At 41.6% G+C, this 13,535-nt stretch overlaps 1 protein-coding gene across 3 annotated transcripts in view; it reads left to right on the top strand.

Annotated features, from left to right (window-relative positions):
* Positions 1 to 2,504: 2,504 nt before the first annotated feature.
* The window catches only part of LGR5 (leucine rich repeat containing G protein-coupled receptor 5), a 119,209-nt gene continuing 108,178 nt past the window's right edge, over positions 2,505 to 13,535 (top strand). For all 3 annotated transcript variants that reach the window (XM_060164844.1, XM_060164843.1, XM_060164842.1), the window contains exon 1: positions 2,505 to 2,716. In XM_060164844.1, the coding sequence (XP_060020827.1) occupies positions 2,505 to 2,716 (212 nt within the window). The remainder of the gene's footprint in view (positions 2,717 to 13,535) is intronic.

Genomic DNA, 13,535 nt, shown 5'->3' with positions numbered 1-13,535 from the left:
TGCTATGCTCTTTTTGGAACCCTGAAATCATAGAAACTGTTGACAAAAGCCCTCAGTAAGATGATGGACACAACCATATCTGGATGCCTGTGTTGATAAATCAGTCAGTCAATAAATATTTGTTAAGTTTCCACTACCATGAGTCCATTGTATGAGTCCTACAGGTAAAGACAAGTGGCCTACTCCCTGTCTCCAAAGCTATCACAATAAAGTTGGGAAAACAAAACAGATCAGCATTCAAGAAAACTTTAGGGCTCAATTATGTGGTATTTATAACATACACTTGCATTGAGATTCCTGGGATTCCTGTGCATAGTCTGCTCCTCTTAGATTGCAAGCTCCATGAAGAGAGGTAACTTGCCTCCCTAGGTCATTGCTGTATCATGATTGTAGCTATTCTACAAAGCTTTGTTGCTTGATGATTAATTAGACTATAGTTACAGGAGGTTTTACAGAAAGAGGAAGTCTTGAACTGCTTACTTACAAAATAAGTAATCTTATTATCTTAAATCTTAAATTATCTTATAATTATAAGATATTATAAGATATTATAAGATATTATCTTATAATTATCTTAAATTATCTTATAATCTTAAATCTGGGGATAGGTTTTTTAAAAAAGGGTAGGAAAGTAGGTAATCAGTAGGCATTCTATAAATGTGGAAGGAATGGCTGGGAGAAGCAAGAATAACGTGAGAATAAGCAAAGGGATGGTAGCGGACGCGATGTGCAAAGGGGCAAGTGAAGGACCAGGACAGAATTAGGCACTGCACTGATATCCAGAAATCAGGGTTAACTCACAGTTTTCAGCAGCCACTGTCAAATTTTCCAAAATCTCTGGGCTGCAGGATCTTTATTTGCAAAATGAAGAGAATGGAGTATATAAAGCTTAGCCACTTTCTCCTTCCATCCAGTCCAAAGAATCACAAGCTTGCTAATGATGGGATTCACCATAGAAAGGAGCATGTTCAGAATACTGATTTAGGTCCAGGAATCTATCTATTTTTTCACGTTCCACAGGTGGTTAGCCAGCTTTGGGGATCACTTCTTAAATGAAGGAAAGTAAATACACGCGAAGAAAAAAATCTTCCCAACTGTAAACTTCAGAAATTTATATGGGAAACTCAGCAGGATGGAAGAAGATTAAGAGAGGCCTTAAAAGCCATAAGGGTTCTCCACCTTCATGAAGCAAGGAGACATTGTGCCTGGAGTGAAAACTGCACATTTTTGTGAGTTGAAGTGGCAGGCTTGGGCCTTGACTTCTTTCAGCCACTCACTCAGGTCTGCAGACGTCGACTGGCTCCTCACCGAGGCCTTTTCTCCAAGAAAGCCCTGAGTCCTTTTCCTCCTTTCCCCTGCGAGTTCCCTGCAGGACACTTTTGAAGAGTGTGAGAACACGCATTTTGCACTGGCAATGGTTCTCACACCTGGGTGGGACTGCACTTAGAAAACCCTGGGACGCTTAGGATGAAAAGGCCGCCGAACAAAAGCAAACACCCATCTATCTGTCTGTCCCGCATTGCTTTTCTAAAGGTGACTGACTTCCAGAGGATCCTAAATCACTTAAAAAAAACAGTCCCTTCGACTTCTTACCCCGTGGATTAGACAGAATTGGAGTGCTTGCTCACAAGCTGTATTTACTTAGCGATTAGCCCAGCGTTTCGATTTTAGGGCAAAAGCGAGCCAGACAGGGCGGCTTGAGGTAAGGATCAAAAAGGCCACCCATCCTTCGCCTGGGGACGCCTGCCTCCTTACCCTGTTAGTGTAACTGTTTTTCTGGATTGAATTGTAGTCTTTTTTTTTTTTTTAAGCACTCCATGTAGTCCCTCCATTATTTGAAGTGTTCTTAGAGGAAGCGTGCCGCATCCCTCGGCCCCTGCGCGTCTGTCTGCGTCCGTCTGAAGCAGGTCCCTTTCGGCTCTCTGATCTGGGTCGCCAGGACGCGGGAGGGAGTGGAGGTGGGGATGGGGGTCCCCTGCCCCTCCTGAGGTGCTGAGCGCCGGAATCCGCGCCCCGGAGGCAAAGCTCGAGCGCTGAGAACTCGCCTGCACCTCGCGCCGCCAGCCGCCTCCAAGCCGCGGAGTCGGGAAAGGAGGGAGGGGGTCGGAGGAGGGAAAGTGGGGCCAGGCGGGGGGTGCCTGGGAAGCCGGGCTGCGCTGACGTCACTGGGCGCGCGATTCGGGCTGGAGCGCTTTAAAAAACGAGCGTGCGAGCGGAGATGCTGCTCCACACCGAGCAGGCCGCCTGCAGCAGCAGCGCGCACGGCCCCCGCAGCGGCTGCAGCCAGGGCGCTCCCGAGGCCCGCGTGGCGGCAGGGGCACGGCCGGGCCCCGCAGCGCTTCTCCTCGGCGCCCCCGCCGAGGGCCAGGAGCGCTGCGCCCCGCGCTGTAGGCGCCCGCGGAGCCGCAGAAGCCCGCCGAGCTGCGCCTGGCGCGCCACCGTCCGCCGCAAGCCCGACGCTGCCCTCCCGCCGCGCCCCGCTCGCGGCCCCCTGCCCGGGCACCATGGACACTTCCTGGGTCGGCTTGCTCCTGGCCTTGCCCGTCCTGCTACAGCTGGCGGCCGGGGGCGGCTCGCCGAGGCCGGGCGCGCTGCTGCGGGGGTGCCCCGCGCACTGTCAGTGCGAGCCGGACGGCAGGATGCTACTCAGGGTGGACTGCTCCGACCTGGGGCTTTCGGAGCTGCCCTCCAACCTCAGTGTCTTCACCTCCTACCTGTAAGTGCGCCTCCACTCCGCTCCGGAAAGGGGACAGAGGGAGGAAAGGAGGCGGGCCCTAGGCCAGGCTGGGGGCTCCTCGGCTCCCGCCTGCTCTGGAGGGGGCGGGCGAGTTTGCAAAGGGCGTCTTGGCCAGGCGTGTTTGGGCCCCTGGGAAATGCACGTGTCTCGGGGTAGCACGCCCGCACTTTCTGGGCCCGCAGAGAAGCGTCTTCAAGTGCAACCCGGGAAAGCGCTAGTGCGCTGCAGCTTTGCGGTCCAGCTCTAGGCAGGTCGCCGCGCGAATTCCTCCGACTGGAGGCATTTGCCTGCAGTGTGGGCATTTGTGCCCCTGAGCCTGGAACCCAAGGGCAGGCTTCCCAGTTGGTCCCTGCCCCAACCTCCCCTCCTTGTCCTGTCGCGTTCCACGAAGAGATGGGCTGTAAAAACTTCCCCAAAGGAGAACTCCAACTCGTCCAGCTCCAAAGGAATTTACTCTGCATCTCTTGCACAGTCGCGTGATGTAACCTTTTTCTTTTCTTTTCTTTTCTTTTTCTTTCTCTCCCACCGCCCCCCCCTTTTTTTTAAATGAAGTGATTATAATGTGGCAACCACAAACCCGATAAGAGCTGCCAGAACGTTATCTTTACCTTTGGCTGCCCGAGCCGCCCTTTGAAGTGCCCGCGGCCACGGTGTAATCTTTAACCATCTCCTCCTCCGGGGGAGGAAAGGGAAGTGGGCTGAAGGCGGCGGGGCGGGTAAACAGCGGCGCAGACACCCAGGTGGAGACCTGAAGCTCTCTGTCATCCCTCGGGGATCCTCCCAGCCCGTCGTCCCCCCACCACAGACTCCAAACCCCAACTACGGAGACGAGGCAGCGGCTCATTTCATAATCTGGTCTCTGGAAAATCCAGGCCCGGAGGGTAACAGGTGGTCGGGTGGATGTGGTGACCCAGGAGGAACCCGATTCTTGGGAACCAAGGCGACAACTCTCCATCGCCCTGTGGAGAATTTGGGGCTCGCTTCCTTCGCGCAGAGAGACCAGGGGTCGGGACCACTCGGGAAAAGGGGCACTCGTGGCCACAAGGTTACACGTTTAGGTTTGAACTCGAGGCACTGCGGTGAGCCCACCCCAAACCCTGGCAATCCCAGTTTCGGCTTCTCTGATGTACCTTGGCAGGAGTGAGTTGGGATGTTTGTGAACTCGGTCTTTCCTCTGTTTAGTTGTTTTCTGGAGGGAAGAAACATGAAGAGGCTTGCACAACGCTTTACACTAGATAGTGATTCTTTTTCTAGAGACAGAGTGAGGAAGGAAAAAAAAAACATTCTTTTTTACTTGCTTTGATTTTGCGTTGAAAGGGAGGGATTATCCTGCTAGATTTTAGTAGACGGCAGTCCCTTACTCACCTACCATAAAACTATTTTGGCTGCTTTCCCTATCTGAAAAGTTTATAAACTTACTCTATTTCCCCACCAGGTTTCCCTTCAGTGGCACTTAATTGCATGGTGTAGTGATATTTTTACAGTGATGGAAATCTGCTCGCCAAGTGATCATTCTCTAAGAATTCTCTAAGAATTCACATTTCCTCCTCCTAAACAACTATCTGTACTATGAAGTGTCTGTACTATTCACCTCCAGTCTCTGGGTTTAACTGCTAAACTCAGTGTTTCAAGAATCACATATCCTCCTGTATCGTGAATTTCTGAGAGCGGATGGCAGTTGCACCGAAGAGCCTAGAACTATTCTTCCCTATCACCCTGAAGAAACTGGCCATACATGAAGGAGTTGTGCATTCCCCCCAATCATTTACCTATTTAAATAATACACTTGTTAGAAAACTTGTTTAAGGATACAGAAAATAAATGTCATTACTTTTTTTCTCTCACTCATTTGTTAGGCTTCTGTTACTAAAAGTTGGTGTAAGTAAAATACTGCTTCAAATCATTTCCCACATACCTCAAATGCAGTTAACTGCATCCTCCATGTGCTGGGGAGATCTGACTGCCACTGTTCCCTATCTATCGTTATGGATAACCCCTTGGAGTTAAGATACCATTAGGAAGCTAATTGTCAGCTTTTTCTGGTGCTATTTGATGACAGCCTGTATCCTGGCCTAAGGGGAAATGTTCTCATTGTCCTATAAAATATTAAACTCAGAGTGTCTGTGGAAAGTGTCACAGTGAAATGTCAAATACTTGCATCTAATGGTTAACATTTCAGGGAATATGAGTGCTAAGTGTAGAAATCAGTCCTGAAGTAAATAACCAAACTGATGTTCTTCGTGATGGGCAATTTCAGAATTGGTCTCCTTACAGTGTACAAAATGCCAGAGGCCATCGGATGCCCTGCCTTGGTGGGTTGAAGGGTTTGAGGTTGGGGGGTTTGTTTTGACAACCTCAGGAACTCTGTGCCGACATTAAGGGTAGATGGTGCCCTCTTTTGGTTACACCTAGAATTAAGTGACCATTTCTCCTTCACTTGTGCACTCACAACCTGAAAGAGAAATCTTTATTTACTCATATTCAAATAAATAAGCATGTGCTTTACTGGTTGTATTATTTTAAGAGATAACTTCATTTTGCTCTTAAATGGGAACACGAAGTTACAGCCCCGCTCCACTGGGGCCCACTGGTAATTAAGCTTTGATGAGAAAGTTGCAGTGTGCAAAGACTGATGTGGGTGAAAGACCAGACTACTATCTTTTATTGTTTGTAATAAGTTACCACCATTTCTTTGAGTGAAAATGTTATCTCTTAATCTTCCTCCTCTCCCCAGAAAAGAACAAGCATTTCATTTTCTTCAGACTGATGGTAGCAACTTCCAGCTGTACACGTTTGGCAAATACATCTGCCACAATCTGATAATGGGCTAGTCCAACTCGTAGGTAAAGAAAGTTTCTTCAGTCTCTTCATAGAAGGTTAGAGCTGTTTATGTACAGCTTTAGAATCTTTCTTCCCCAGAAAAGCTAAGTCTTAAGCCAGTCCAAACATTAACTCTCTTTTCTTACTGAACTGCATTCTCCAGTGGATCTGTAATTGGACCACTGAACATGCGTGGTATAAACACTGGAAATTTTCAATCTTAATCTCTCTCTCTCTCTCTCTCTCTCTCTCTCTCTGTTTCTCTCTTCCAGTGATTATGGGCTCTGATTTTACAACAGGGGCTAATAAAGCTCACTCAGCAGAAAACAAGGAACACACCAAGGTTAAGACATAAAAGCAGACAATAATTATTTCCAACGTTTAGTGCATCTCAACCTAGCAGTAGTGATCTGTCAGAAAGAAAGTAGTGCTAGCATCTAATCTTACTATAGGTAAGTTATTTTAATGCATCAAATGTGGACATTTTTGCTAATAAGGTCTTAAAAGTAAGCTCCCTATACTACTTTGATGTATCTTTCATCCAGTTAGTGTGGCATCCAAATAGAAAACTAAATCCTAATGAATATCTTACTATAGTAAATATACTTTTCTTTATTGATCTAGAACAGCCATTTTATTTTTAAATGAAAACTGAGTTTTTCCCTGCTATTGCTTAAAGACATGAACATTTCATCCACAGGCAAATTTATGTCACATAAACTAAAGGAACCAAGAGAAAGATTTTTTTTTATGTAGTTTGGTTACTTTTCCATATGTAACTTTGTAACAAAATTTAATTTTACACATAACTGGTAAAACTAGTTTTAATTTAAAAAACCAATCAAAAATCTCAATTATAACTAATTAAGGATGCCCTGGTGTCATACATGTGTTCTAAGCACATAAGATACGGTTTCAATATTAAAGAAACTTTTCAGACTCTTCCTTGAAAATTATTTAATATATTTCTACTTCTCTTCAAGCAAAGAAAATTATTTTAAATGAAGGAAAATTTTGTACTTTAGAGATGGTTACAAAAGCCTTAATTGTTACAACAGTTTAGGTCAGTTGCAAAATTCATAGTTTGCTCTACAACCTACGTGCAAAATTCGTTAAAAATATAATAATATCAGTGACTTTTCTGCGTTTTAATGAAGTTCTTTCTTTTTCTTCAGGATGCCCGGGTTTTCTTAGTAGTGTTTTTGTTATGGGGGCAATTATTGAAACTAAGTGACTGAGTTAGTCTGAGTGATTTCTTTTTTAAGTAGTGGCTCTGATTCAAACAATTTTGTGGTGTAGATTTAGAATAAATATTTTACTGAATATGTTCAACATGTGCATGGCAGAGTTTTTGTGACAATAATGAATTTTTACGTACAGTAAGCATGATCCTCAATCAGATCTTCGATCTTTTTTCCCGTTACACATTTGCTTCGAAGTAAAGGCAGAGTTCTGATCTGCAACGAAAGGTGGCAGTCACAAATGAGTTAGAAGATTGGAATAAAAAAATAACGTTTGTAATTAAATAAAATTATACTTTAATAATGAAACCATTCCCACTTGGATGTGCTTTAAAAAGTTCAGAAACACAAAACTAGTCTATAATTTCTCAAAGTTTTTAACTGAACTGTTTGTTTTTAATTTCCAAAACATGTAACTGTCAAAAGCATAGACATAATAACCAAGTAAACAATTAACTATCATAAAATTAGAGACATTGCGGAATATTTATAGTTTTACAACTGATACCTAATATCTACTTACCTTAATAAAACATTTTATATATTTCTTCTATTGAATGTATACATTTAAGTCATTTTAGCTATAAATTTAAGTATGTTTCCAATTAAACCAAATCATATGCCATAACATAGAAATGAAAAACAGTAGTGAGTGCTGCACTGAGCAATTTTGTGAAGTAATTCTTTTGGTTTTGTTCAGTTATTTATATAAATTTAGAATAATGCTAAATGGCACATTTCCTTGTAAACACCCACAAGTGGATATTTCTGGTAAATTGAATTCTTCATGAGAAGGCAAATTCCTTCCTATGAGATTCAACCTCCTCACTCCTGGGGCAGTGTTTTCCTTTATACAGTCTCATTTTGTAGTAGAAAAATGAATCAGACTGGCGTTAGAGCCACCACTGATATATTACTTACCAAGCTGATAATTTAGTCCTATTGCTATTTTTGATGTACCTTAGGATTTCATTTGTTAAACTACCCATGAGTTCCAACCTACTACAACTCTTTTATTCCCAGATCTGTCAGCTTCGATATACAGTTTTATTCAGTCATTATAGACGCCAACTACATGCTCAGTTTCACCCATGGAACTCCTTAGCTCTGGGAAAAGGAGACATTGCATAGGCTGTGTGGTGGAATTTTTTATAAAAATTTTCATAATTCAAAATTAATTTGGTTCTCCATAGGTGACATGGTAGGAAACAGGCTCATTCTTGAAATCTCTGGCATTTTCTCCCACCTCTTCGAGTTAATTTTTTTTTTTTTTTTTACACTGATTGAGCCCAGTGGAAATGCCTTATTTGAAAGTGGTAGGTAGAAGAATGTTGATCATTTGATTTCACAATATGGAATAATGTTATCTAGTAGTAATGCTAAAAGACTGTTAACAGGGTGTTCAAATTAGTAGGTTAACTTTTTTTTCCTTTTTTTAATTAAAAAATCTTTAATTTTAATTGAGATATAATTGATGTATAACATTAGTGTCAGGTGTACACATAAAGATACAATATTTGTATCGAAAATGATAGCCACGATAAGTCTAGTTAACATCTATTAACCACACATTGGGTTAACTATTTTTAAAATGCTTCGTAAGCAGGAGTACTTCCTCATACCCTCATTCTCAGTGTTTAAATCTGGGATTGAAAAAGCTGGAATTGACTTTAAAAGTATGCAAAAGAACCAACCATTGTCCATGAAACCATCTTCCTTAAAATCAGATGGAATAATTCTCCGGGAGGTAATGATGGGCTGTCTTTCCTTCAGGGTTTATCTTCCTCACTAGACTGTGAGCTCTGCCAGGCTAGGAAATTTTCTACTTTATTTCCCAAGTGCCCACACCAGTGCCTGGCACAGAAGAGATGTTCAGTAAATACTTGTAATGTTGAATTGAGTAGAATTGGCTGAACCAGCTGCTGAAATCCCAGTGGCTAAAAGAGCCCAGAGAAAGACAGATGAGAACTACTTGTCTGCAAGTAAGAGAACAACACAAGGCTACTGGTATCCCACAATTATGGCTCAGCCCCATTGGAAATACAAATAAATTGTATTTTGCTTAAATGATGCCGTGACTTGTTTAACAAACACACCAGAATTTACATGTCTAAATTACTTTATTATTGTAATGACACTAATTATAACAGCTGACGTTTATACTGTTCTTCCTGAGTGCCAGGCATTATGCTGCTACTTTACTCAATCCCACATCCCACAACAACCTTTTGACACAGGTACTATTATCATCCCTATCTTGGGCAGCCCGTTAGCTTATTGCAAGGCTATTTCCATTGCTCAAAATGTTTGGGGGGCCTCTTTGAAATTATCTTCAGGGCCAGTTTACCAGAAACACAAGAAAACCAGCCTTCTAATGTTTAGCTATGCCTCATAGTAATTGTAATTGGTGCTGAAATACTTCTTCTTAGGAACACAGTTTATGAAGCTCTAATACCACAAATATTTCTTCAAGGAATCCTGGGAAATGCAGTTTTTAGTTTTCAGTAAAATGAGAATAATATTATATAGCTTAGGGCCAATCTTTTAAGTTTAGTAGATACCTTTTCATATATCCATTTTCTTACTACCACAAAAACTATTTCTCTTGTCTCCAAGCCGAAGATAAATTGTGGTAGTGCCCAAGTATTATAAAGAGTGATCAGCTGACTAATAACTTCCAAGTTAAAAATGAAACTTCTTTTTTTTTCTATGACCAGATCTATGTGTCAAATAAAGTAACTGAATTCTTTGGAACTATTTGTCAATTCAGAGAGACATGAACTTTCTTAATAGGCCAATTTTATTTAAGTTTGTATTTACCTTTAAAACTGATGAGATAAGATGAAGTGACACATCATTTATTTGATTGAGAATGGAGAATTATTTCAAAGTTTTATCTACTTATCGATCACTCTGTAAGCTCTGCACAGTTTAACAATTAAGCCAGTGATACAGACGTCTGTGTAAATAAGAAATCTGGATAAGTCAGAGAAAAGTCCCTTCCTTCAAACAAAGAAGAACTTTTCCTGAACTATCCATTTAGTTTCTTCAGTCCTTCAGTTCATTTGCTGCTGTAAACCTATGTGTTAACCATTTATTGTATTACAAAGTCAACATGAAAAATCAATAGCTGACCAATTAATTATAAAGCATATTCAATGTAAAGAACACCTCCTCAAGGAAGAACTGATGTTTAGAAAATTTAGGTTACATTGGGATATAATCTCTAAAAGCTCTTACAACAGTACACTCAACTGTAGTTTTCTGTGAACATTAATCATTTAAAATTATAGCAGATACAAACTATTCAGTACTATATATAAAATAGATAAACAACGAGGTCCTACTGTATAGCACAGGGAATTATATTCAGTATCTGGTAATAAACCATAATGGAAAAGAATATGAAAAGGAATATATATGTAAAAAAATTATTCAGCAATCCCTAACTTTCAGGTGTCTCATTTTTAACATATGCACATTTTTTCCATGTTCATTTTGCCCTTCTTGGCTTCAGAAGGAGTTTGATTTCATCTCCTAACGAAGACTGTGATGGTCAAGGGGAAAGAAAGCCATCTCTCATGCACACACTAACACACACACAGCAACACACCAATAAGAAACAGTTTCCTTTGTGCCACTTGCTCAGTGGAAATGATACATAACATTGACATGGCATGGCAGCGGAGAGCCAACCCTTTTAAGGGGAGACACCGAGGAACTGGCTGTGAAGGCACCTTCAGTTAGCTTCAGAAGCTGCAATGCAGAAGACAATTGTTCTGGCAATGGGAGCCCAACTCCAGCTGGGAACGCGTGCACCGAGCTGACCTTCCTCGTCAGCCTGCCAGCTGAGATTAAGCTTTCCTCAAGTGGTCCCTTGTTAGCCCAAACTTTTCCCCATTGTTGCTCATCTTTCACAACTGGAAGCCAAGTGTTTCAAACTGTTACTCAATTTGGCAGCCAAATTCCTTTATTTCCTCCTTCCACCTCCTTTTCTGCCTCTCTCTCTCTGTCTCTGTCTCTCTGTCTGTCTGTCTGTTTCTCTCTCTCTCTCACACACGCACACACACACACAGTGATGACGAACCTTACATGCACGCCTTCCTTTCCAAAGTCCACACTAAGAAGAGAATCTAAGAATTTTTATGTTTTGCTAAAAAAACTAGTAAACACTCTAGTGCTCCTTTTTTTCTTGAAACCTTGATTAAGTAGAACAGGGACCTCTACAAAAGATGTCTCTTTGCAAAAATAACCTTCCTTTGATCAAAAAAGCCACAAAAGTGTACTTCTCGGGAAAGTAGAAAACCACACATGATCTCAAGTGGAAAAAATATAAAGAATTTGCTGATTTTTTAACCTTAGCACGTAACAAAGATATTATTTTAAAGTTGGTTGGTTAATGTGGGCTGTGTTAGAACTTTCATTGTGTTGTGTTTGGGTTTACCCAATGTTATTTTAATGAGTTTATTGGTTCGACACACAAAATACCACATGGCACTTGAAGTTTTTAGGTTATAAATTTTTTTGTGAGGCACTTGTTTGAAGGAACTCTGTTACATAATCAATTGGTCTTTAAATCTATCAGCACAAAAATAACCTTTCACTTTTCGTATACATATACGGTGAAGATTATTTGATTATAAAAATGTCCATGGAAGGAGCTACATTCCTTAATCATCTATTATGTGTATATATTAAGATGTTCACAATAAACATTTATTTCACAATGTTTGTTGAATGAATCTACAGAATGAGTTTGGAGTCTTCTAGTAAAGACTGAAATAAGAAATCTTCCTCTTTATTTTCTCTTCATACTTCTTGTCCTGAAGGGACCCTTAGCAGACCCTGCTTGCATTTAGCCATAGATGTACTCTATAATTAGTAGTGTTGTCTGCCCAATAGAATAAAGCCTAGAAAAATATGGCAAGAGAGATGGAAAGGGTGTGTGGAAATCTGCCACCCAAGAAATAGCACAGGCAGAACAGAGAAACAGTGAGACCTCCGCTAGGCATTCAGCCCCGGTTGGTACATTTCTCCTGAGTCTGTCCTTATCCTTCTCCATCCCTCTCTTCCAGAGAGTATCAGAGGAGGACTGGAAGGATGCATTTTCCTTATCTCAGACACTCTACCCCACAGGGCTTCAATCTACAAGACGAAGGGAAGTTTAGAAAGAAGAGTCTTGGGGATTAAAGTTATCAACTCTTAAACGCACTGAAATCGGGGTCTTTGGTTTTAACTTGGGGAAGCCACCATCCCTGTGGCGGGAGACCTGAACTCACTGAAGCCCCCATCCCCCAGCAGCTGTTATTCTCCGGGGCTCAGTGCAGCGGAGTACAGGAGGAAGTTCAAGATCTTTTTTCATTGAGTCTTCAAGCTCGGCTAGCAAAAGGAAATCCTAGTTAAACCAGATTCTCCCAGGGTGTAAGCCTATCTCATTTGAAGATCTCAGAAGTTTTAGCAGCATGATTAACTGAGAGCAAGGATCCACCTTCCAACTTACAGCTGCTGGCTTGAGCATAAAGTCCACTGCCCCAGGGTCTTGTAATCCTGAGAAGTGTTAGGTGGATATGGTCTGGTCCTGAATGACTATTACAGAGTAATTTGAAGCCCCCTTTGCCTTAGCTGTAGAAACTCCTCAGAACATAGTTAATTGTATAATGGGAAGAGAAAGGCTAATTTTGGTAGATTTATGTTAATTACAGTAAAACCAATTCAGAGCTCGCACTAATAGCTAACTACATTTAGAGTAAGCTCTACTGTAAAGAACTAAAAGGATAATCTTTTATCCACAAATTACCAGAATGACTAAGCTGTATACCTAAGGTCACGTTACACAGTGCAAAACTGAAATTTAATCATGATTGCTAGAGCATTACCCTAATTGTGCAAATAAGTGGAAATAAAATCACTTAGATGGGTTGCAGAGGTTTTTGATGAGTCAAAAGCTATGTCTACCCATAGGCTTTAGAATAGAAAAGACCTTGGAGATGACCTAATCCAACACCTTCATTTTCACAGATGATGAAATTCATGCTTATAAGAGGTAAACAACATACCCAAAAATCACATAACTGACAAGGATGGAATTGGAACCCAAGTCTCCCAAAATCCCCGGTTGAATGCTCCTTCTTTCCACCTTTTCACTCCAATGCCAGATACTCAAGTGAATTCTAAAACTCCCAGTTACTTTTCTAGGTGTTACCAAGTGTCCTGTTGCTCATGCATATTGTATGTTCATATCCAGGTATGTGCCTGAATCTCAACCTGATAAGATTTTGGCCCACTGTAGGTACAGATAAAGTGTCTCTGTTATCACCTAAAAAATCCGTAAGGCAGAAAGAAGCAATCAGATTTCGTTTGAGGAATAACTAACTTCCCAAATTTCAGTTCATAGTCTTTAAACATGTCTTTACTGTAACTTAAACTTCACCTGGGACTTTAATTTGACCAAATTCAGGTAGCCTTCTTGTCTCTTGTATCTGTTCCCTTTCTCCCCTAGCACTGAAATTGCATTAATTCTGGCTCTCCTCCCTTTTTGCCTGGATAACTGTGGCAGTCTCCTATCTTGGTTTGCATAGACCCCCAAGACACACACACTCCCTGCCACCCCACGAGTTTGTCCAAGATGAAACTCTGCTCACGTCTCCCATACATTCAATCCTTCAGTGGTTTCCTGTGGCTTTCACGGTAGAGTTTAACTCCTTAGTTTAACCCACAAAATCAACTTGTCTTGCCTC

Source organism: Lagenorhynchus albirostris, chromosome 11, assembly GCF_949774975.1.
Source record: "Lagenorhynchus albirostris chromosome 11, mLagAlb1.1, whole genome shotgun sequence".
Lineage (NCBI taxonomy): Eukaryota > Metazoa > Chordata > Mammalia > Artiodactyla > Delphinidae > Lagenorhynchus > Lagenorhynchus albirostris.
The sequence above is the reverse complement of the archived record's forward strand: the minus strand, read 5'-3'. Positions and strand labels throughout refer to the sequence as shown.